Genomic DNA, 25,101 nt, shown 5'->3' on the forward strand with positions numbered 1-25,101 from the left:
CGGACAGAGACAGTTGCGTTTCACCCATACTCAAAATGCAGAAACCGACAAAGATCTCTTATCCCGGCAGGGCCGACGTGCCGGGGAAGAAAGCGGTTTTATTCAACTTATGGGGAGTCGTGTTGGATTCCAGACCCCATGACGTTCTCCACAAGTTTGAGGAGACCCATAAACTCCCACGGTAGGAAAAACGGTCCTGACCTGATACAACATCAGCCAGCGATTACAGGCCTAAATAGGCCTACCTATTAATGAAACATATTTGTATATAACATTTCATGTAGAATGTAATATACGGTAGATCTGTATCTCTCAATCCCCCCAACCCCTCCGAACTGTTTACTGTACATATTTTTCTTTTTGATTACTACTCGTTTTTATATGATGTTTTTGGATAGTATTGTATATTTGTCTGTCATTAAATGTTTTGATGAATTGAATACACATGGACCCCAATGGAAACAAGCAACAGTGCTTTTCTTGGGTTTAATCCTTTTAGCATCATTTTGTATTGAGCTGTAGCCTACTTTCTGTGCTTTTTTTTGGTTGCAAACTGTTAATAAAGTATTCAATCAATCAATCAATCAATCAATCAATACTGTAGTTGGGAATGAATTGAGCAATGTAGCCTAATGTATGTGATAATTTCTAATGGGATCATTTCTATGAGACCAGGGCAGGGATGCACAATATTTACTGTAGGCTATTGTTTTCAGCTTAGTCATAGTAAGGAATGTACACATGTCAATGATGTCATACTTGCAATATTCACATGGAAAAGGTAGCTAAGGAAAATAGAGCCCGTCAATCACATTGAAATAAAACAGTTTAACATCTTGGTAGAAAGGGTAATCTAGCTGGGGAAGAAAAACAGTAGGCTGCCTATACAGCCCATCTGATAAATTACATAATGATTAATGATTTCTCGGTAAGTGACATTCTGCTTTCAGGTGTCATGTTGAGTCAAACAGAGGATTATTGAACAACTGCCTTATTTCACCCTCTAAAATCATCCTAATCATTGTTACATTTGAAAATAAGAGCGATCAATTATTTTCAAATGGCACTATTGATGTTATAGAATAGATCTACACATTTGTTGAAAATATTGAAATTGGCTACTTACTTGCTATGTATATTGCCAAAAAGGCCTTTCTATATTAATTTCTAGTTCTATTAACTTATTTCATGTACTTTTTCCAGTGGTTTTCTGTCTCAAATCACCTCCAGAGAGTCCAGTGCCATGATCAGAGCAGAACGAGGAGAGTTGTCTCTTGTTCAGGTGCCAATAAAGTTATTACATTCATTCCAAAGCTATCATCACTTTTAGAAACTGATCTACACTTTATATTCTGTCCTCTCCCTCTCTCTCTCTCTCTCTCTCTCTCTCTCTCTCTCTCTCTCTCTCTCTCTCTCTCTGTCTCTCTCTCTCTCTCTCTCTCTCTCTCTCTCTCTCTCTCTCTCTCTCTCTCTCGTTGAAACTATTAGACAGGGTGATGATTATTTGACCTATTACTCAATCGACTGATAGTACCAAGGTAGTGTTGTCATCAGAAATGTATTCCCACTGATTTGTACCATGCAACAACCTTCATGCAGGGTCCCCACGGTCATGACATTTCTGGAAATATTTTGAAATTAGAAAAAACTTTTTCCAGTCCTGGAAAAGGTTTGGAATTGATCAAGGGTCCTGGAATTTATCAAGGGTCCTGGAAAATACACAAAATATGTAACATAAGTAGTTTTTCGCCAAACGGGCTCTGTGATTGCAGCCTAATGTATACCGCTAGAGCCCGACCATCGGTCATTTTGGAACCCGTGCCAACATAGGACATCGGTCATTATTTCACTGATGTGGCCCGATGTTTTTTATCATCATTAATTTACCATACACTAGGAACGTTGGAACGGCTATTTTACTACTGTAGAACCACCCTGTAGAGGTAACTGGTAGCCTATAACACAAGTGAACTGCTTAGCAGCCGTCTTATTCATTGTCAATGGCAGCGCATGTGTGCAAATCAAACAGTAGGCCAAACCCAACATTTGATCAGCAGCATATAGATTAATAAATGTATGACAAAATACAATAAAACCCCAAAATGATGAGTCTTAATATCCAGCAAGCATTAGAAATTAATTACTGGAAAAAAAATCTAATTTTATAGGCTAACATTAAAATAAAGAGAAGCTCACAACGCATTGTATCTCAACGTGTTGGGAGCTTGTAGATCTGCTATTTTTACTCTTATAGTGTGACACTCTTGTATGATGAAGTAGGGCAGTGGTTCTCATACTTTTTTAATTTAAGCATTAATAATAAGCATTAGGCCATGGACCCCCATTTCATACCATTTGCTATCTCTGGGACCCCAATCTATACTTTGAAATCCTAACTCTGAGAGTGTACAAATGGTACTATGACTATTAGTACCATCGGAATAAAAAATCTGGCATCGGTCGGGGCTCTATACCGGATGTGAAAAAAAGAACAGATCTTCAAGCTCACAACGTGCTGCAGCGTGATGCGTAGTTAGTCAGTACATTTGGCATGAAATTTGGAATGGTATTACACCATTCTATGCTTTATTTTTGCTGCACTGCCGGTCTTTGGGCATTGCACATAGGAGTATTATTATTATTGCGCTGAATGATTGTTATATAGGCCTGGAAATTGGGTTAAATATTCTGGAAAAGTTTTGGAAAAGTTTTGGAAATTCATTGGTAAAAATGTGTGGGGACCCTGTTCATGGTTCAATGTCAATGCCACTTACCATGCAACAACCTTCATGGTTCAATGTCAATGCCACTCTGTCTGTCTGTCTGTGTGTGTGTGTGTGTGTGTGTGTGTGTGTGTGTGTGTGTGTGTGTGTGTGTGTGTGTGTGTGTGTGTGTGTGTGTGTGTGTGTGTGTGTGTGTGTGTGTGTGTGTGACTTCTTCCTGTTAACATACCAAATTGTTTAGACTGTTTAGACTAGTGTGTGTGTGTGTGTGTGTGTGTGTGTGTGTGTGTGTGTGTGTGTGTGTGTGTGTGTGTGTGTGTGTGTGTGTGTGTGTGTGTGTGTGTGTGTGTGTGTGTGTGTGTGTGTGTGTGTGTGTGTGTGTCTCTTCAGGAAACACTACCCATCCTCTCTGCCTGGCCTACTTGTTGTTAACTAGTTGTACGAACGCTTGTCGATACACTTATTTGTTTTAGCTCCTGCTCATTTGATTTTGCTATTTTTGTCTCATCTGTTTAAGGAAATAGGTAGCTGATATAATGCACTTTTACCTTAGCGCTTGGTATACTCTTGGTTGCTTGTTTTTGCAGAAAATGCACTTAAGACTTCTGGTGATTAGTAGTTTTCGTTCCCTACCTATGTTGAATGCACTTATTGTAAGTCGCTTTGGATAAAAGTGTCTGCTAAATGATGATGGTGTGTGTGTGTGTGTGTGTGTGTGTGTGTGTGTGTGTGTGTGTGTGTGTGTGTGTGTGTGTGTGTGTGTGTGTGTGTGTGTGTGTGTGTGTGTGTGTGTGTGTGTGTGTGTGTGAAAGTATATTTTGAAACATGACAACTATAATATAGATCGTGTGTGTTTGTGTGCCTTCTTTCATGTCTGCACTGGCACAAGCTGCTGTACTTATCAGCTAATAGTCCAAAATACCGTACAAACTCTGATCGGGCGTATTACTATATATACTTGGTCCCCTCTTGTTTCCCTTCTATATCTATATCCCATCTATATCACTTCGCTGAAAATAGCCACTCTACAAGCTCATAGATTGGTTACTTTCACAGAATGTTAAACTTGCTCTGTAAAACTTGCTCGATCAGTCTCTGTAAAGATGCATGACACACAACTTGTAAACACTTGGGCAGTTACCTTGCAACGAGACCTTTTGTTCCTGCATGACTTTGTGTTTTCTCCTGTGGTAACGTGTGTGTGTGTTTGTGTGTGTACTAGATGATGGAAAAGAGGGGAAGTCCGCACACCACTTAGCTCCCAGTAGAACATTTTTTATTCAATAGTAAGGCAACGTTTCGACCGCAAAGGGTCTTCATCAGGTCTCTGGACTTGATGAAGACCCTTTGCGGTCGAAACCTTGCCTAACTATTGAATAAAAAAGGTTCTACTGGGAGCTAAACTGTGTGTGGACTTCCCCTCTTTTCCTTGATGTACGTATTGTTGTCCAGCACCCGATAAATTGTTTTGGGATGTGTGTGCTTACCCCTGGACTCTACAATAGATGATCCCAGAGTTTGAGGCGGAGTGCAGGGCTGCAGCTCAGGCCCAGGGTGTGTGTCTTCCCGGGGACTTTTCCGTCGCTGTCCTGCTGGATCAGTTCAGAGAGACAAAACCCCTCCACCTGTCTGTCCTGCGCACTGCTGCTGTCCTACATCAACACGGTACACACACGCACGCACGCACGCACGCACGCACACACACACACACACACACACACACACACACACACACACACACACACACACACACACACACACACACACACACTCATACATTAGATATGCAATGCATGCATGCTTAAACACCCACACACTTTACTTTGTGTTGTTTCCAGTATGGTCCAGATCAAGTTCCAAGGTATCTTTATTGCTTCATCTTTTGTTACAAGAGTAAAACATATTTGTTGTGGTTCTCCTCATACATTGCAACAACAATAAAAACAAAATAAACAAGAGGTGAAAATGAAAGAAGAAAGATAAAATTGTTAAAATAAGAATCAAGATACATACTACACATACTACTTCCTCCTATTCACACAACCATCTTTTTTAGTTTTTTTTCTGCATCACATGCCAGACCACAATAATTGTGCCATCACACAGCTGTAGTTCTGGCTAAAACAGATGTTTGTGCATTTCTAGCTTACCCAAAGTAAACTAAAACAGATGTTTGGTCATATCTAGCTTACACAAAGTCAATACAAATAGATGTTTGGGCTTTCTAAGGTTCATGGACAGACAAATGCGGGTTTGTTTGTTTATATCTTGAAAATGTGTTTTGGGGTCATTTTAACGTCTACTCTGGTTTACACGTTTGTGTGCACCCCAGGCAGTGAGTAGCTTGATTCAATATGTTGATATCCACACCCCCTCCTACGCATATAAACCTTTGTAACTTCAAACTTCATTTCAACCATGTTAGACTCACTGAAAACACTTAGTTCAGTCAGACAACTCTTGGATTGGATTAGAATATATATTTATTGAGCAAGCTTGAGCATGGATATAGAAAGCATAAGGAAGCATAGTTTGGCGTCAGGACTCTGAATCCATTCACTCCCTGTAAGAATAACATTTTAATAAATGTTACATGCCAAATAGCATTTACAGGGAATGAATAAAGACCCCCAAAACAGCAAGAACCCCCAAAACCGCTTGGGAACACAGAGCCTGATGCCGGACCAACCATCTGTGAGAATGGTGGAGCTCCATGAACTTTGTGTTCAGCTAAGCATGATGAAATGTCCGAGTTCCTCAGCATTTGATTGTTAAGCTAAACAAATGCAAGCATGCATCCATGTGTTCAACAAGCCTGATGAATCCAGGTACCTGCTGATCCCTGAATTCAGGAGTCCTAGACGGTATCCTAATATGGTGTCCACGCTGTGCCGCACCAAATCGGATTCGAAGAGGACATTCTATATTTATTTCTTTTTCAAAGAAATCTGCTATATATATATACACATATATATATATAATAAGTCATCCTATGATGAATGATAACTATTGTTTATCATCCATAATAAATAAAGTGTACTGACTATGTGTGTAAAGACGTGCTATCTTTACTTAAAATCTGAATCAGTACCCAACGATCCCTGAAGCAGCAATTACTAATAGACTGAGCTTGATATGATTAGCCTGACTGCATAGCCATAGAAAAACCCAACATTTTTTACCGCTGCCATAGAAAACCCAACATTTTTTAACGCTGCCATAGAAAACCCAAATCTTTTTTAACGCTGCCATAGAAACCCAACCTTTTTTAACGCTGCCATAGAAAACCCAACATTTTTTAACGCTGCCATAGAAAACCCAAATCTTTTTTAACGCTGCCATAGAAACCCAACATTTTTTAACGCTGCCATAGAAACCCAACATTTTTTAACGCTGCCATAGAAACCCAACATTTTTTAACGCTGCCATAGAAAGCCCAACATTTTTTTTTTTAGCGCTACCAAGGAAAGCCCAACATTTTTTAGCGCTATAAATAAACCAACATTTTTTTTTTTTTAGCACCATGACATCACCACTAAACTAAATCCCCAGCAATCCACCCGAGTTGTAATTAAAGCGTCAATAATGCTCAAGCAGCATTTATTGAATTAGCGATAGAACAGCGAGAGCACTCATACTCATGAGCTTTTTGCCTGCAGAATGTCATCCTTATTAACCAATATCTACGTAAGCTCCTGAGGACCATCGCCCCATAGATTTAGAGAAGCAGAAGACAAGCAGCGCTGCAGGTGTAGCTACACCAATACGGAGGATGGAGAAAGCCCGCAGCTTGAGCAGATCTCTCGCAGCTTTGCAGTGAACCAGTTCAAGTTTAGGCCTACAGATGGAGAGACAAACACAATGTTATTGCAATTCTGGATTAGCCCGGCCATCCTATGACCACTTTAACCCATTTTGGGTTCATGTTGCCATTTATTTTTTTTTAAATCGGCCTTGGTCTAAATGGGTTAAGCGCCATGTGGCAGCATGTTAGCAATTAGCATCATAGCGGTTGATGCAGAAAGAATATGGTATACAAGCTTAAATTATAGCTTGCAGAGCTTGACGCAGATTATTAGACATGTGACATGTGAATAATATTAACTAACGCCGATATCCCTCTCCATCCATAGCCTAATAGATTTAGCACGAAATGCCATCTGTTGCAAGTCTGAATCGGCCCAACAGAGCCAGACGCCAGAGGGTTGGCAGAATTGATTTAGCAGAGTTTAGCAGCGAGGCTAGGCAGCTCAGTAGATGATGCAGCATAGGTGCCGAGAAGACATTGAGAAGCCCACATCTCAAGCAGCTCTCTCAACGCTGCCTTGAGAGCCTTGTGCTGGCCCGCACAGTAGATGCTGCAGCATAATGCTGAGAACACTGAGAAGCCCACATCTCGAGCAGCTCTCTCACGCTGCCTTGAGAGCTCACAGAGCCGCCAAGAGCGTAGGTAGTTCAACCTGGAATCTAGAACCAGAGCAGAATTATTCTTGCAATTACCATGGTAAGCCACCCTGGACGAGATGACGCCGTTATAGACCGCTGGGACAGGAATTTACTTCCTGAAGCCACTCACACATCCACAGTGAAAAGTGCGTGCTTCACTGTGGATGTGTGGGGACGCATGCTGCACGCCAATGCGCGAGTGTGGCCTCAAATCCTGACACAGTCAGTTGCACACCGCAAGCTGCTGGTTGCGCTGCAACACTCGTCACCAGTGATGAACACACCGTGATGTGGTGCCAAATATGCCGTGAGCATCCCAATCTGGCGGATAAAGCAGCGCCTTTTATACGGGGACAAAGACTTCCAGTCACCCAGCTTTTGATAAGCATGAGAAAAGCAAAGAGCCCATCAACATAGTGGAACTATTGATAACAGGAGCAGCCAGGATCGGAGTCCCTCTTTATCCGTCCTGCGAGATATTTCGCGGATTGGTGCGCACCAGCCAACATTGACAAATGACTGATATCTTGACTCTACTAAAGCCCCACCATCTATCCTGTTGCAATAACTTACTTCTGTAAGCTTGTTGCTCATAACATGACAACATCACTTGGCAACCAACTTTTCTATATACTGTACCATATACCTTCCACATGGAAGCAAGCATGCCATGATAGCTTGTGCTACCACAATCCAGAGCTATCCCCATAAGCAAGCCATGCTGAGTTAGCTTGTGCTACAATCAATTTGATAGCTTTACGCATGGGAAGTAAAACATGCTGTGTTTAGCTTGTGCTACCGACCATCCAAGCTTCCACATAAGAAGCAAAACAACTGAATTAGCTTGTGCTACGAACAATCCGAGCTCCCACGTGGGAAGCAAAACATGCTGTGCTAGCCTATGCTACAAACAATCCAGAGCTATCCACATAAGAAGCAACACATGCTGTGATAGCTTGTGCTAAACAATTCGCCTCCACATAGGCAAAACATGCTGTGCTAGCCTGTGCTACAACAATCTAATCTTCCACATAGAAGCAAACATGCTGAGCTAGCCTGTGCTACAAACAATCTAAAGCTTCCACATAAGCGAACATGCTGTGCTACGACAATCTAAAGCTTCTACAAGAAGCAAACGTACCGTGTTAGCCTGTGCTACAACGTCTCTACCATCTCTTATCCAAGTGTATGCAGCAAAATGAGAATCCCTTTAGCTCATCCTGATCCTTAACAAGTGTAATTTAGCAATACAAGAGCATAACAACGGTAGAATGCAACCAATAACGTCTAATCTGCACTGCAAGTTCATTTGATTATTTCATCGTAATATGAAACGGCCTACTTTACCTCCACCACATATTAGAGCAATTGAACTGCTACATGATTTGACACTGACACTGTCACTGTTGAAGACACGAGGCCTGCAAACCTGACTTCCCCAGTATCCAAGGTGAACAGCACTCTTCCCCATCGGCATTAGGCATCCCATCACCATGCATTAAGCCGGACATGGAAAAAAACACACAAAGCAGAATATCAATGAATGCTGATAATGACTTTGCGTGATATTGCTTTCAATTGCTAAATGTGAGGTAGATGAATGCAGTATTAATGAGGTAGTGGCCATAGCACTAGTAGTAACTTAGCATGTTCATGATCGGCACGTTTGCAGCAATTTTAGTACTAGCAGCATTAGTCGATTATAGCAGTGGTAGCAATGTAGTCCACATCATTAGCATAATCATGATAGGCAGACATTTTGCCAGCAATTGCAGAATGAGTAGCATTAATGCAGTAGCCTAGGAATGCAGTCAACATAATTAGCATGATCATCATGATGGCACTAGTATGAGTAGCATGCATTGACTGCAGAAACAATGTCAGCAGTTTTAGCCTAATCATGATCAGCAGCCAGTTAGTAGCAGTTGAAGAACGACTAGCATTATCTGAACAGTAGAAGCATGCAGTGAGGAGCTTTAGCATAATGGAGACCATTGTGTTGATGGCAGCAATCTAGTACAATTTAGTACAGCAACTCAGCACTAACATGAACATTGAGATGATGGCAGCAATTTAGTGCTGCAACTTTAGCATCAACATGAACAGTGAGTTTTCCTACTCTGCAAATAGATGCCAGACATAGCTACACGAGAGATAATTAATTTCAATGAATTCTAGCAGCATTAACATTTAAACTGCAGTGCAACTACTTCTTGAACACTACTCACAAGTTAGCTTCCCCTCTCTCCTTCGCATGGGTAGAGAAGTGTTCGGTCATCCACTATAAGCCTCAAACAACATCCGGTGGACGAGCTCTTCAGAATAAGAGTACCGTCTAAAGCCACTGAACTATCCATGAATACAATAACTATAAATTAAGCAAGATGCAGCCGACTGAGCATATCCGTGTTTTAACCAGTAGCCTACATAAAGATATTAATCTGAACATTAGAGCCAAAACAAGCAAAGCGACTCACAAAGTGACGCCATGCCCTCTCTCTCTATCTACCATGGCAGTAGCACTTACCAGCCATATCAGCGCGCGTCATAGATCGGTGATATCATCTTTTGAGAGAGAAGCAAGCAACTAGGTCTAGAAACCCAATCTTGAGATAAAGTGAACTACTTTGAACAAATACACGCTAAACTGGGGACCATAACAGAACCCCAAGCCCATCGTTGCTTACGATAAGGAACAGAAACTTAAGCAACACTGTTGGTGAACTACCGTTAACCCAGTGCCATAAAGAGAGTTCTGACACTAGCGTCGACTCCCATTGTAAGAATGGAATGCGGAAGTGCTCCGTCTATCTCAATGAGGCAGGCAGTCCCAATGTTTGGAACTATACCGAAGGAGCCCGTTTGCGGCGGGATCAAGCATGTCGTTACTCTATTTCTACACTCTCTAGTTGACCATACTGAGATGGATCAATGACGAACGCTACTGCTTTTGAGCTGAGCGTTTAGCAAGCGATTTTTAACTTAAGTAAAGAAAGTAATACCACGTTTAGAACCAGTAGCACACAGCTGAGTAGCTATGATTAGCGCAGCATGGACAATGGCAGCACGCAAATAACCATCAACCAAGGAACAATATGAGACTATTCATGGTCAGCAGCATACGTAGGCAAGCAAGGGCAGCAGATCCGGCAGGATCTCAGCAGCAGAGCAGCAGCAGCAGCGTCGCACGTCAGAGCAGCAGAAGAGCGCAACCAGACTGAGCAGGTAGGCAGAGCATTACTTATAACCCACCGACCAGGAGAAGAGTGCATGTGACTTAGTCACCTGATCGGTTAGCCCATCCCTTGAGTTGCCTGGCCTGAACTAGCTCCGTAAACTGCGCCTCATTTCTGGTGACTGATATTGTCCTTCTTATGCGTGAGGGGGCTGTGTTTTTTCAATTACTTTTGTAATTTTTGTAATTTTTAATTTAATTTAAATAAATGAAAAAGGTAATTGAAAAAACACAGCCCCCTTGTGCAAGAAGGATAATATCAGTCACCAGAACCAGGGACGTGTGTTTTCAGTGAATCTAACATGGTTAAAATGGAGCTTGAAAGTTACAATTGGTTTACAACAGGCGTCTGATGTATTATTTATTATCAGTCATTACTGTGCTGCTTAGTGGCTTATACTGATATAGGCTAACCTCTCTTCCCAAAGGCTTAGTGACAGCTGTGCTAGCCAATCAGTGGGTAGATGACAGTGCGTCTGGAGATAGCGGATCCCGCCTTCTCGCTCTGCTTGGCGGCCATTTTGATCTGGTCCTCCAGTCCTGTCGCTCAGGTCACAGGGTCCCCGAGCCCGCCATGTTCACCTCAGCTCTGCAGCGCCTGAGAGTCACCCCACAACAGGTAGGAAACACACAGGTGGGCGGGATGGCTGGCGGCAGGATCATGCCCAAATATGGACATGCCTAACGTCACAACACTGGCGGATTATGCCCAAATATGGACACTTTTAATACAAATACAGTATTATTATACAATTTTCAGAATTGTTTTAATCTTTTGAAATAATTAAAACAATTGTAGAAAATGTAAAAAAATAAAAATAAAAACATATACAGTATCTACTCACAACACATAACAATGGGACCCATTGTTTTTGGGGAAAATACAATAGATTAGCCTGTCTGGGCCTTCAACCTGCTCCTGTAGGTGTACAGGTCCTGCATGACTTGCAGCTCAGTCCTGGTGATGTGCGTGCTGTATGTATGTGCTGCACTGTGTTAACATGTGAGTTGGTCATGAGGCTGACAGAGAGTCTGTCACACATTTGAACCTAATGAGCTCTATTGTTTATTGTTGGACGGAACTCTAAGCATCCTGACCATGCCCTCAGGGAAAGAACTTAGGGAGTGTGTATAAACTCAGCCAAGTTCTTATCGCCATCAACCGTGTGTGTGTGTGTGTGTGTGTGTGTGTGTGTGTGTGTGTGTGTGTGTGTGTGTGTGTGTGTGTGTGTGTGTGTGTGTGTGTGTGTGTGTGTGTGTGTGTGTGTGTGTGTGTGTGTGTGTGTGTGTGTGTTTGTGCGCATGCATACATCTCATCTAGATGTGTCATACTGGTAACCACACATGCAAAACACATGGCCGCACACACGCAAACACAGAGTAGACAAGAAGGCACTCTTCCACCAACTCCAGGTTGATCATTTAAAAGTTTGGCCTGGTGGTGGCACTAAAGGAAATGTCATAAGGTCACCAAAATCATCCACTTGGTAGCATGAATGTGAACAGCAAAGTTTGTGTCTTTATAACAGTGGGTTCAGGAGATGCACTTATTTCAAATGTGAACGTTTGACCTGATTGTGACATCCAAGGAAAGGTCATGGGGTCACTAAAATCAACAGTGTTGTTCCTCTTGGGAGCATGAATCAATCCAGCCATTTCTTAATGAGATAGGGTACTTTGGTGACAAATTTGAAAACATAACCATTACTTTATGAGATACTTTATAGTGAGGAATAGCTTAGGTGCTGGTTTAGCGGATGAATAGTCACTCGAATCCTCGATGTCAGATGGTTAACAAAAAAGTGGTATGCAGAATAATGATAATAGGATAAGATCCCGTGAGTGATGGTAGGAAGTCCTCTAGCTATAGAGATATGATTGACAGTTTCAGTACCTCTGTGCCACTAAGGAGCTTCTATACGACTATGAATGTAGATAACTCTATATTCAAGAAGGAAGAACAAGCAGACAGATCAATAGCTATAACAGCTAAGATTACTTTTGTAAAGTCAACAAGAGAGGTAGAGAGATACCTCTCTTGTTGAATATAGAGTTCTATCTCCTGAATCTTCTTCTCTCTCCAGTTGGGTCAGTATATAAATAGAGATGTGACATCACAATGGCATTGTGCCAGATTAGGTGGTGATCTCATGCTAGATGTCTTATCCTTTGTAACACTGTATGTCGTGACAGACAGACAGTGTTGAAAACTGTCAAAGTAATTTGGAAAATAAGTAAACATTTGTAAAGAACTATGGGTTAATGTAATAATGACTCAGTGGAATACACTCCTCTTTCCTATGGCATTTGGTATACCCTGTTGTAGACGCCTAGGCTCCTGACCATTTGCATTTCTTTTGTTACTATGCTAGTTTATGGTTGGGTTGCAGGAGAAAGGGTGTTGGCTAGGTATGTCTGTAACAGAAGGGATTTCCTTTGATGAGTGGAGGTATTTAAGCCAAAGTCAGTCATTGTGTTCTCTGAGTTCAAGCTGGCTGGTCATTCCGATTCTGTGCTATGATGCTGTGATTGTAAGTTTTGTAACTCCATTTGATATCAAATTATAACACTCATTCTTCTTAAAACTTTGAATTGTCTCTGCCTTATTTGTCTCGAACTTTTGACTCAGTCCCCATTCAGATTTCTGCGCCGACAAAACATAACTTCCTGGTTGGAGGTAATGACTTTATCTCCCTCAATGTAAAGTCTGAACTGTTGACTGTTTTGTTTTAGTCTGTGTGGTTGGATATCAATGAGGAAGGGGTGAACGCAGCGAAGGCGGCTGGGATGGCGGCCATCTTGGTGACAGACATTGCGGACGCTCTCAACAAGTTGTCTGACTTTACCGGTGTGGAGGTATGATGTGACCTGCAGAGTTTGACCCAGAATGCCTAAATGTGTGATCACCAAATTACTGTCAGTGGTCATGACAACAATACATGATTGTATTAGTCCATGAGCCAGAGCCCCAAAATTGAGCAATGATTATCGAAAGAGTGGGCAAAACCAAACCTATATTAAATTGTTCATAGGGTCAATACGAGTAAATAAATATATGATAACCTTTCCACAGGAGCAGCTTTTTCATGGTTATCACACATTTTGTTATTTTCCCCATACATACATGACAGGTGAAAAAATTACAACATTTTAAAAAGAGTTATCATAATGAAACTTCCTGAGTTGATTACTTACATGAAGACAATGATTTATCGTATTACAAGTTTTCTGAAATTGTATATTTAAATATGCAAATTAGGCATTAGGAAAATATGCCCGCATTTGCATAACTTTCCAGAATCAACATTGGAACATTGGACAAAGCCAGAGTCAACATACTTATTTCATTTTGTTAAGATGTTGGAGTCAAAGGTTTTTAACAAGGGAATATTCAATATCTGGCTCAATTTTGGGGCTCTGGCTCATGGACTAAATGCCTAATTTGCATATTTAAATATACAATTTCAGAAAACTTGTAATACGATAAATCATTGTCTTCATGTAAGTAATCAACTCAGGAAGTTTCATTATGATAACTCTTTTTTAAATGTTGTAAATTTTTCACCTGTCATGTACGTATGGGGAAAATAACAAAATGTGTGATAACCATGAAAAAGCTGCTCCTGTGGAGAGGTTATCATATATTTATTTACTCGTATTGACCCTATGAAAAATTTAATTTAGGTATGGTTTTGCCCACTCTTTCGATAATGAAATCTTGTCTGGCTCATGGACTATATATAGTTTCCAGCTGGGAAAGAATGTTACGTTAATAACTGCAGTTTTGTTTGTGTTTTGTTTGGAAAGGAAAGAAAACTCCTCTGATAAAGTGTGTGTGTGTGTGTGTGTGTGTGTGTGTGTGTGTGTGTGTGTGTGTGTGTGTGTGTGTGTGTGTGTGTGTGTGTGTGTGTGTGTGTGTGTGTGTGTGTGTGTGTGTGTGTGTGTGTGTGTGTGTGTGTGTGTGCGCGTGCGTGTGCGTGCCAGGCTGTAACAGAAAACACTGTTCCACCAATATGCTGTTCTGATGAGTTGTCCCATGGATACGTCACCATAAAGGTAATGACTTAGACCAGTGGTTCTCAAAGTGGGGTCTGGGGACCCTCTGGGGTCTTTGAGGGGGTTCCAGGGGGTCCCCGGCAAAATGTGTTAATATAGAATCAAAATCTTTGTACGTATAATTCTGAGGTACTTTTACTTGACTTGAGTATTTCCATTTTTCTTCTGCTCCACTCAGTGGCAAATGTTGTACTTTTTACTCCACTACAATCATTTGAAAACTTTAGTTAATAGTTCCTTTGCAGATCACGATAATTAATGCCTTTGTACTTTTAGTTAAGTGCAGTTTTGAATACAGGCCTTTCACTTGTAACATTGTATTTCTTCCACCACTTCAAACAACAGACATAAAGACAAACCCTGTTTTTGAGGGAAACGGTGATACTAAGAGAGAGAGTGATGTCATTTACTGTTTCTCTTTTCTACTGTTTCTCTTTAATAATTTACTGTGTTCCAGGCTGGTGTGAGGACCCACTATGTGGAGGTGGGCACTGGACCACCTGTTGTGTTGTGTCACGGCTTCCCTGAGAGCTGGTACTCCTGGAGGTACCAGGTAAGCGCATACGCATGCAAATGGACTTTTTTGTTTGTTATCCTTTTGGCCTAAATGTCTTACTGTACCTCTGTGCTGTTTACATTTCTGCCTAATAAAGTATTCAATCTATCAATCATCTACAAGCTTACAACATAGTGCATCACATCGATCTACTATTTTGCTATAATTTTATTATCAATTTAAAATTGACCTATAATGACGTGGCCAAAATAGTGATGCCAGGTTGAAAAATTATTAAAATATATATATTTTTAAGACATTGAATTTGTCTCTGTATTGGGAAATGAGTACGCACAATGTAAAAAATAAATAAAAATATATTTTGTATAGTTGTATATTGCAATAATTTGTGGTTTTCACAAAAGGTCAAGGCACACCTGGACTTGAACCACAGCAATATAGACATTTACACTGTGTGTAATAGGTTGTGTAACAGGTAACTAACCATAGGTTGCAGATGGTGATATGATTCTCTTCTCTTCTCTTCTCTTCTCTTCTCTTCTCTTCTCTTCTCTTCTCTTCTCTTCTCTTCTCTTCTCTTCTCTTCTCTTCTCTTCTCTTCTCTTCTCTTCTCTTCTCTTCTCCTAGATTCCAGCCATTGCAGCAGCAGGTTTCAGAGTGTTGGCTCTGGATATGAAAGGATATGGCGAGTCATCTGCCCCCGCAGGTGTGTGTTTGCTGAATGTTCATAATTTTCTGCCAAATGTTCACCTATTACGACATGCCCAGAACAGGGATGCTAGGGTTCACATGGTTAAGGGGAAGGGAAAGATATATTATACATGGATAAAAGATGAGTCCTTCATTCTTCTTCCTTCATTCTTTTGTAGTATGAAGTTACAAAATAACAGAATTCAAGGGACTTGCTTAGACTTGTTTTGTGGAGTTCCTGTTTAAAATTAAAAACAGAGGGGTAAGTAAGACTCACTCTACAAGAACAATACCCCTCTGTTTACGGTCGTACTGAGATAAATAATATTTTTCTAATCCATATAGTGATTCGAATTGGATTTAACTCCCAAATTTCCTGTGGTCCTGTAGTTCTGGGAAGGTGTGTGTGTGTGTGTGTGTGTGTGTGTGTGTGTGTGTGTGTGTGTGTGTGTGTGTGTGTGTGTGTGTGTGTGTGTGTGTGTGTGTGTGTGTGTGTGTGTGTGTGTGTGTGTGTGTGTGTGTGTGTGTGTGTGTGTGTGTGTGCGTGCGTGCGTGCGTGCGTGCGTGCATGCGTGCGTGCGAGTAGGAGTCATACTGTAGATGCATTTAAAATGTTCAATTGTCCTTCCTTATCTGCAGAAATAGAAGAATATTCACAGGAACAACTCATGCAGGTAACACACACACACACACACACACACACACACACACACACACACACACATGCATGCACGCATTTACACACACGCAACTTAATTAATTCATCATTTATTTTATATAATTCCATTAAATATGTCCACTGAATGATTCTTTTCAGGATCTGATCACCTTTATGGACAAAATGGTGAGTGACATGGTTATTTCATCCAAAGAGAAAAAACATTTTGAACTGAGTAAAGAGATCTCAGTGTTCTTCTAGTGGATGTAGCCTACTGTATAATAACGATATGTCTCCGTTTAGGCTCTCCCTCAGGTAACCCTGGTGGGTCACGACTGGGGCGGCGCCTTCGTCTGGAACATGGCTCAGTTCCATCCTGAGAGAGTTCGGTAGGAAGACACACACACACACACACACACACACACACACACACAGAGTTCAGGCCACCTCAAAGCAATAATCTACTCATGTGTTTGTCCCGTCGATATGCGGCCATATGTGTTTGCATGCAAATACATATGTGCATCGTGTATTTTCTGTGTATCGTGTATTATTATCTATGTGTGCGTGCGTGCGTCCAGGGCAGTGGCATCGTTGAACACACCTCTGTTTCCCGAGAACCCCAACGTTCATCCTATGGAGTTTCTCAAAGCCAATCCTATATTTGACTACCAGCTCTACTTCCAGAATCCTGTAAGTGTTTTCGTGTGTGTGTGTGTGTGTGTGTGTGTGTGTGTGTGTGTGTGTGTGTAGGGCAGTAGCATCATTGAACTTTCCACATTTTCCTGTGGACTGCAGTGTTCCTCCTATGGAGAAACTCAGAACCATTCCTGTATTTGACTACCAGTTCTACTTCCAGACCCCTGTAAGTGTTTGAACTAACAAAATAACTCAAATGAAAATAATTGAAGGGGGGGGGGGGGGAAAGAAAAAAATGTTAACGGAAAAAAAAAAAAACGAGGCTTTACAGAAAAAGGCAACATTCTTTTTTTAAATTTAGTAATGGCAAAAATAGCAAAATATTGTTCTGACCTTGCTGAATCCTTCCACTGCCTTATCCATATTACAATAAAAAAACAAGACTAAAACTAATAATAACTAAACTAGAAATAACCATGTCACTTACCATTTGTCCTTTATTTCCTGGATACCAAGGTGTTTTTTGCAATGGAGCCCTGCATACAAAAGGAACATTTACAGCAATATTGTATTTTTGAACATGAATTACACACAAACATCGACACAATTCAAAACACATGCATTTAGCTTCTTGCAGCATCAAATCTACCACAAAATTCTTAAATGCATCAAAGGCGACAAATCAATCCGGCTTCAAACTGTCCCGACATTCTTTACGTACATATGGTGCACACATGCTGAAGGCCATATTACAACGCTTTGTTCTGGTTCCCATGTGTGCACGTGAAGGGTGTAGCAGAGGCAGAGATGGAGAGGGACTTGGAGAGAACGTTCAAGATCTTCTTTGTCAGCAGCGCAGACGCAGTAAGCACACACACACACACACACACACACACACACACACACACACACACACACACACACACACACACACACACACACACACACACACACACACACACACACACACACTTCTTTATTCTTTAAGTTTTAAACCCACATGTACAAATATTGATATATTTTGATATATTTTTCATATGGTTAACACACTTTTTTTTATTTTAAGTTGTTAAATTGTGATATTATGAAACATAAATATCAAACATATCATACATATCAGAAACATTTCCCAAATGTGAATGCATGTACTGTATTTAATTGAGTCTGGAGGGATAAAACATACACCCTCCATGTCTTTACTGAATGCTGTGACCGTGTTGTTGTCTACAGGGCACTCTACCTGATATCAGCACTTCTGGAGTATGTGCTAGAGGTGAGAGCACAAGGATGATAATCAACTATGTGTTTTGATGTGTTATGTTGCTACATGTGTTATGTTGTTGTTAACGACAAAAATAATAGCTAGAACAGAGGTTCTCAAACTATGGTTCGGGACCACAGGTGGGATCGCACGTTGATAACTGAAAAAATAAAATTGTATCCTTCCCATTAAGTTTTAAGTCTTAAGTTTTAATTTGTTAAAAAGAATAAGCGCATCCTGTGAGTTTTCTGTGTTTGTTTGTTTTAAGGTTCTGACAACCGATATAGGCTATATACAGTACTGTATGTTTCCATTTACCGGTACAGAAACCCATTTTTTTAGCTTTTAAATTATGTTGATAAGACAATATCAGCAGGAACCACGGCACTGCAAATGCATTGTGTATTAAATATGTCTGTATAGGGCTACCAATGTATGCTTTATTTTAAATATGCTTGACAAAAAATAGGGTCACCAAAACATTTTCAGCATAACATGGATTACTGGCTGTTATAGAATGTCAAATGTGAATAAACTTGGTTGTGGTTGTTTCAGTAGATGGTAGATGTTCTAATCAGAATGCAACAGCTTGGCTGTTAATTAAAACCAAGAAGAGCAGAGCACCAATTTTAGCCTCCATTCATAGATTTGCTGAGCGGGATCCCCCAGGGGTCTGTACGTGGACCCCTTATTTTCTCCCTCAACACCAAATCTCTTTTCCAAAATGTGCACGTTGTGAGCTTACAGATCAACCATCTACAATGTTTCTGCCCGACAGCAACGCTATAATAAAAAAGTATACAATGTTTTACTGTGGTACAGTAAATGATATGATACTACGATATACTATGTTGTATTGTGTTATAATACTACAGTATGTTGTACTGTGGTGAATGATTTAACACTATGTTGTATTGTGTTATAGGTGGGTTGTTTGTGGGCCTTCCAGATGAAGTGCCCAGAAGCTCCATGCTGAGTGAAGAGGCGTTGCGGTACTACGTCAGCCAGTTTAAACGCAACGGATTCAGGTACAACAAAAACAAAACGATTGTATTTTCTCTCTCTTCCTCCTTCACTCACCACCATGCTCTCTGTCACTCACCCACTAGCCTCGGAAACCCAGGCTTTTTTTTTTGTTACAAAAGAAAAAAAGCCTGGGGGAGCGATGCAAGAACGATGGTCTTGGACCTTGTTATCTCATAACCAATCAGAGTGCAGAGGGGCGTCGCTCTAAATTTGGTGACGTCAGCGTGCTCCGTGCACAGGCCGAGGGGGGGAGGGGAGGGGAGGCGGGGACATAGATTGGTGAAGCAATAGGAAGCCACGCACAAATCCAGGCGGCTGTGTTTGGGTCCGCCCTTCAAGACCATGGATTGAGCTCGTAGCCTCAGGCTACTCACCCACTAATGTGTCTAGTTAGTCAATTAAACCCATAATTATTGCTTTCTGGTTTTCATTAAATGTATATAAAGCCAGAGTTATGAAACGGATATATAACGGACATTTCTACAACCAAATGGTGTTTTGTCATCCTGTCATTTGTCTGGATTGATGTGTATACGTTTTGGTTGCCATGTCAACATGAAGGGGCGGGCACCTTGCATGGCTCACTGAAATGGTTTTCTTCAGCTTGACATATCTGTGTAAACCAGTGGTTCTGAAAGTGAGGTCCGGGGACCACCAGAGGTCCTTGGGGTGGTTCCAGGGAGACTGGCTCTCAAAGTGGGGTCCGGGGACCACTAGGGGTCCTTGGGGTGGTATCAGGGGGTCCCCAACAAAATCGGTTATTATAGGATCAAATTCAGTTGAACCACTTCAACCCTATTTGAAAATAGACGATTTACAAGCTCACAACGTGTCTTGTAGATCGCCTATTTTCAAAAAATCTTTAGATTTTTTTTAAATGTTGAATATATTTGAAACATTTTATCAGCACAAATCTTGTATGGGGTTCCTGGCACAAAATATTTTTAGATGGGGATCCGTGGCCAAATACATTTTAATAATAATTTGACAAGTTTGAGAGCCAATGGTGTAAACCAACAGTGCAGACACTGATGCAACTTGATGACACAAACGGACATGCACGCGCGCACATACACACCCATAAAGTTTACATTCTTTTCTGTTTGGTTTGTCAGGGGACCGTTGAATTGGTATCGCAACATCGAGAGGAATTGGAAGTGGAAGTGTTCCCGTCCCATGGGGAAGGTTTGTTAAGATGCACAGTCACAATGTGATTACAGGATCATATTTGTAAAAGATTTTATGAATGAAATGAATTAACTACTTGTACTGTGTGTGTGTGTGTGTGTGTGTGTGTGTGTGTGTGTGTGTGTGTGTGTGTGTGTGTGTGTGTGTGTGTGTGTGTGTGTGTGTGTGTGTGTGTGTGTGTGTGTGTGTGTCTTAGCTGATGATGCCAGCGCTGATGGTGACGGCTGGGAAAGACCCCGTCCTGTTGCCTGTCTTCTCCAAGGGCATGGAGGAGAGGGTAAGTAACACACACACACACACACACACACACACACACACACACCAATACCTTTGAATTAAAGCTGAAATCCAGACCAACTGTTCTCAGAATACAAACAAGGTGTATCGGCCGTGTGCCATCCACTCAGCTTAACTCGTTGGCTTGCTTCTGATCTGTAGACACAACTTGTTGTGAACTTATAGATCGTTTTCAAAGAATTTGGTAGTTAATTGGCTTAACACTTTCCATATAGAGTGGCAAGGAAAAAGGAAGGAAAAACTCTAACTTTAACAGGAAGAAACCTAGAGCAGAACCAGGCTCTAGGGTGGGCAGACATCTGCTTTAACTGTGTCGGGTGAAAGAGAGAGAAAGAGGGTGAGAGACAGAGAGAGAGAAGAAGGCACAAGATGAACAGCAAAATAAAACATTTATAACAACACCAATAGTAACACCTAGCTTGGTGGAATAAAATTATAACAGCACCAATAGTAACACCTAGCTTGGTGGAGTTTCTCCAACCATGGTAAAGATGCAAGTCAATATTATGTAAACTGACTCTGGTACAAATGGATAAAATAACAAATTCATGGAGAAAAATCACAAATTGGAGCTAACAGTTCTACATCAATAATGATAAATGAGATTTTGTGAACTCCCTAAAAGGTTATAATAAAGAATCCTGTACAGTATATCCTTGGTGCACTTCAATTGTAAAAACGATCATAGGGCACATAGGGACCAAGGACACAAAGTCTGAAATACGGAAACAAGAAGAGGCAGAGTTTGTATGCACTACATATCTGGAATAAACTCCCAGAAAACTGCAGGTGTCCTAAAACTCACATTTATTTTCAATCAAAACTGAAGACTTGGGAAGACTGCAGTACCATAACGTTATTTTATTTGAGCTTATTCTTATGTTCTATTCACCCATCAACCATTGATAGTCATTTAAATTTTATTTTGACCAATCTGTATAGCAGAGTATCTTAATACAATATACACAACTGTGGTGGTTTACCAGCTCTTCTATTGAATAATGTATATCCTGGGTTAAAAACATAATTTATCCTGGTGTTTGGATCCCAGGGAGGATATGAAAGTGACGGATTGCAGCTTTAATAACTATTGTATTGTATTCAAATGTGCACTTTGCCTTAATGCTCTTAATGTTTTGTGTAAAGCACTTTGAATTGCCGTGTGAAATGTGTCATAGAAATAAACTTGCCTTGCCTCTCTTCCTGCTAGGTCCCCAACCTGACCAGAGGGCACATTGAGGAATGTGGACACTGGACTCAGATGGAGAAGTATGTGTGTGTGTGTGTGTGTGTGTGTGTGTGTGTGTGTGTGTGTGTGTGTGTGTGTGTGTGCGTGTGCGTGTGCGCGTGCGTGTGCGCGTGTGTGTGCGTGCGTGAGTTTCATGAGTAGGGAAGACTGGTGTCAAAAGTAACACTATTTACATTTTCCTTCATAATATCCACACAGAGTGTGAATATATAACATACATTTTTCACATTGAGTAAAAGCATCAGCCTGTATGAATGACGCATCAACGATATGAATACTTTGATGCGAAATATTCGCAGATGCATTTTCAGATCACGCTTATTCACGCAGATCATGCTTATTTATCATATTCCCTTGTATGGATTTTGTGACTAGATTTGTGTGTGTGTGTGTGTGTGTGTGTGTGTGTGTGTGTGTGTGTGTGTGTGTGTGTGTGTGTGTGTGTGTGTGTGTGTGTGTGTGTGTGTGTGTGTGTGTGTGTGTGTGTGTGTGTGTGTGTGTGTGTGTGTGTGTGTTCCAGGCCAGCGGAGTTGAACAAAATCCTAATATCTTGGCTCCAGGACACACACAAAACGGCTGCGGTCACCGCGGTGCCTAAACTGTGAAGGAGGCTGGCGGGATGGACGGCTGAATGGAGTGGTGGGGTCGAGGAATGAAGGGGGAATGCGTCCGGGAGGCATTGGAACGAGGGATGTAGCAATGAAGGAAATGTAACTGAGATTAGTGTGATATTAGTGCCTGTGATTAATACTGTTGCCACAACTAAAGGTTCATGTTTTTTATTGTCACATGCACTTACAGTCACCTGTTATCACATTAGGTGTGTGACAGTTAATCAAACTAATTGATTTAATCAATTATAAGATTTTATTAAAATAATTGATTTTCCAAAATACCGAAAATATTCGCTCTACAATCACACAACGTGTTGTGATACAATGTGCTGTGAGCTTGTTGATCACCACTTTTGCACACCTTTGGTACAACTAAGTATAAAATAGGGCTTAAGTGATTGATAGATTAATCAATTTAGTCATTTAAAAAACAAATCTTATAAACATAAAAACTAAAAATATAAAGGAAAAAAAGTAATTAAAAAAAGTAGAGAAGTAAAGTAGAAAAGAAGTTAATCCATAGTTGTAGACCTGCAGTACTGAATACTGTGGTGTTCCTGTATATGTGATGGTGTCTGGGAGTCACAGTCCTTGTGGCCCGCATCACTATTCTTAGTTCAGGACATGTTATCACCTGTTATCCTGTGTTACAGGATAACAGTACATATGTGTGGCATGTTATCACCTGGCATTGCCCTGGTGTACGTCAGCTCATGTAGGTCATAGATTCATCGTAATCTCAATTCAACTTGCACAACTCTCAATGAAGCCTTACTGTACATCTACTGGTGAAATGCTGGGCACTGAAATGCTATTTGCTTAGGGTACTGATGGTGCCAGGGGATGTAACTCTTTAATCAAGTTGTAGTGACTTCACTTTGCATCACCACCACCCAATGAATCCTTTCCAAATCACACCACCCTATAAACCTAGCTGTAAGTGTATTGTCATCAAATAATGAAATTAGCCGATCTACAAGCTCACAACATGATGCGTTGCGCTTGTAGATCTGATATTTTTGCCAAATGTTTGCGTAATATTGCCAAAAGTTCTTCCCTTTTTCCTGAATGTTCGCCTATTATGACATGCCCAGAATAGGTGTGTTTACCCATCTATGATAAATGACTGCTGTTAGGTCTATAGTAGATGGCCTGTGCAGTACCGTTTTTCACCAATAGATGTCAGGCGTTGCACATTTTGGGGTATAGGTTTTAGTTACCCTTTAGCAATGTGCACTTATATTTGAAGTAATCATCATGATTGTATGTTTACTCAGTACACCATTAACACAGTTTTCCAATAGATGTCATTTATGCCATTTGTATACAATTTTTTCAACCAAGGACTTACTGTTCATACCTATTACTACTACACTTTGAACAGTGTAAACATAGTTTGCTTAAGCTGTAATGGAAGTATAGAACTTATTTGAATGAATAAAATGTTGTATAGCACTTTGGTTGGCTTCGGTCATTGTAATGTGCTCTATAAATAAGATTTGAGTGGAGTTGAGTTGAGTTGAGTTCTTTTAACCAATATGTGTATGGTAGAGTACATTGATACAATATAGCTAGCACATCTGTGAGTAATGGATAACTGTTACTGCATGGAAAGATGGCACCACGAATTGGCTAAAAGGTATGTGGATACTGAGTGATGTCAAAATGGGCATGTGGACACCAAGCTGTGATCAGCACCACCTTTGCATGCAGTGCCTACATTAAGTACTTGCATCTTTTGGTACTTGGTTGGTTGGGACTTATGTCCATACTCTTCAAAAGAGAAATGTAGACCCTGGTGTTGGGTAGGGGGGCAACTACTGCTTGGCAAGTACAGTAGTAGGCTACTGTCGGAAGGCCATAAGCCCAATATCTACCCTGGACAAAATATTGTTGATGGACCATTATTGATCAAATGGGGGAAATTCAGTTGTTCATGGCATATGGATCTGTTTTTATATCTGTTTATGGATGATTTTGGTATAGACACATTTTATTATGTTTTAACTTTGAAAACCATATTGCCAAGATACAAAGTCAAATTCTGCACAGAGAGAAGACCACCACAGGATATTTCGACCACTCTTAAACCCAAGTGTGCAGCCATGAACTTGACCCAGAACTTGAAATGTTTACCAAATGTTGCCCCTGCACACAGAAGAACTCTTTTCCAAGGAGATGTTTGTGAAATGTTATTCTTCTCGTAGCTGGCCATCTCTGGAATTATCTCTACCGTATCTTTGATAAATGTGGATTGTTGTGGATAGGCTCTATGCACAGCAGCTAATGTGTGAAGACAATCACAGGTGTTACCAATGATATTAATGAAGGCTCTGTTCCATTCTGGTCAAACAGAGTCAGGGTGCATATTGTGCATGTTGGCTCACTGGAAACACTCTGCTACACCAGTGGGTCTAAAATTTGTGTCCAGGGACCCTCATGGTTCCAAATGGCCCCTTATGGGTGTGTAACTCTCAGAGTTATGGGGTTCGTGGAAATTGA

General features: G+C 40.9%; 1 protein-coding gene across 2 annotated transcripts; it reads left to right on the forward strand.

Moving 5' to 3' along the window:
• ephx2 (epoxide hydrolase 2, cytoplasmic) lies at nt 1-24,102 on the forward strand. 2 transcript variants are annotated; one of them, XM_080422180.1, is made up of 19 exons: nt 1-181; nt 1,204-1,282; nt 4,229-4,388; nt 10,833-11,023; nt 13,138-13,260; nt 14,389-14,460; nt 14,918-15,013; nt 15,605-15,683; nt 16,307-16,341; nt 16,485-16,511; nt 16,629-16,714; nt 16,907-17,018; nt 17,754-17,828; nt 18,195-18,237; nt 19,151-19,253; nt 20,367-20,436; nt 20,636-20,716; nt 21,947-22,005; nt 22,506-24,102. In XM_080422180.1, exons 1-19 carry the CDS (start codon nt 36-38, stop codon nt 22,588-22,590), a joined length of 1,722 nt encoding a protein of 573 aa, XP_080278306.1. In that variant the 5' UTR covers nt 1-35; the 3' UTR covers nt 22,591-24,102. The 2 variants fall into 2 exon arrangements, with proteins under 2 accessions (XP_080278306.1, XP_080278307.1); XM_080422181.1 differs by lacking the exon at nt 16,907-17,018 and adding an exon at nt 17,079-17,190.
• Nucleotides 24,103-25,101: the final 999 nt, after the last annotated feature.

Source organism: Gymnoscopelus braueri (assembly GCF_963280865.1).
Source record: "Gymnoscopelus braueri genome assembly, chromosome: 24".
In the NCBI taxonomy this organism is placed as follows: Eukaryota; Metazoa; Chordata; class Actinopteri; order Myctophiformes; family Myctophidae; genus Gymnoscopelus; species Gymnoscopelus braueri.

Bases quoted from the DNA above. Each gene is read 5' to 3' on its own strand.
- ephx2 (XM_080422180.1), top strand. From the start codon at position 36: ATGCAGAAACCGACAAAGATCTCTTATCCCGGCAGGGCCGACGTGCCG. The intron at 17,829-18,194 runs GTAAGCACACAC...TGTTGTCTACAG, and splicing joins TTGTCAGCAGCGCAGACGCA to GGCACTCTACCTGATATCAG. The intron at 18,238-19,150 runs GTGAGAGCACAA...ATTGTGTTATAG, and splicing joins TTCTGGAGTATGTGCTAGAG to GTGGGTTGTTTGTGGGCCTT.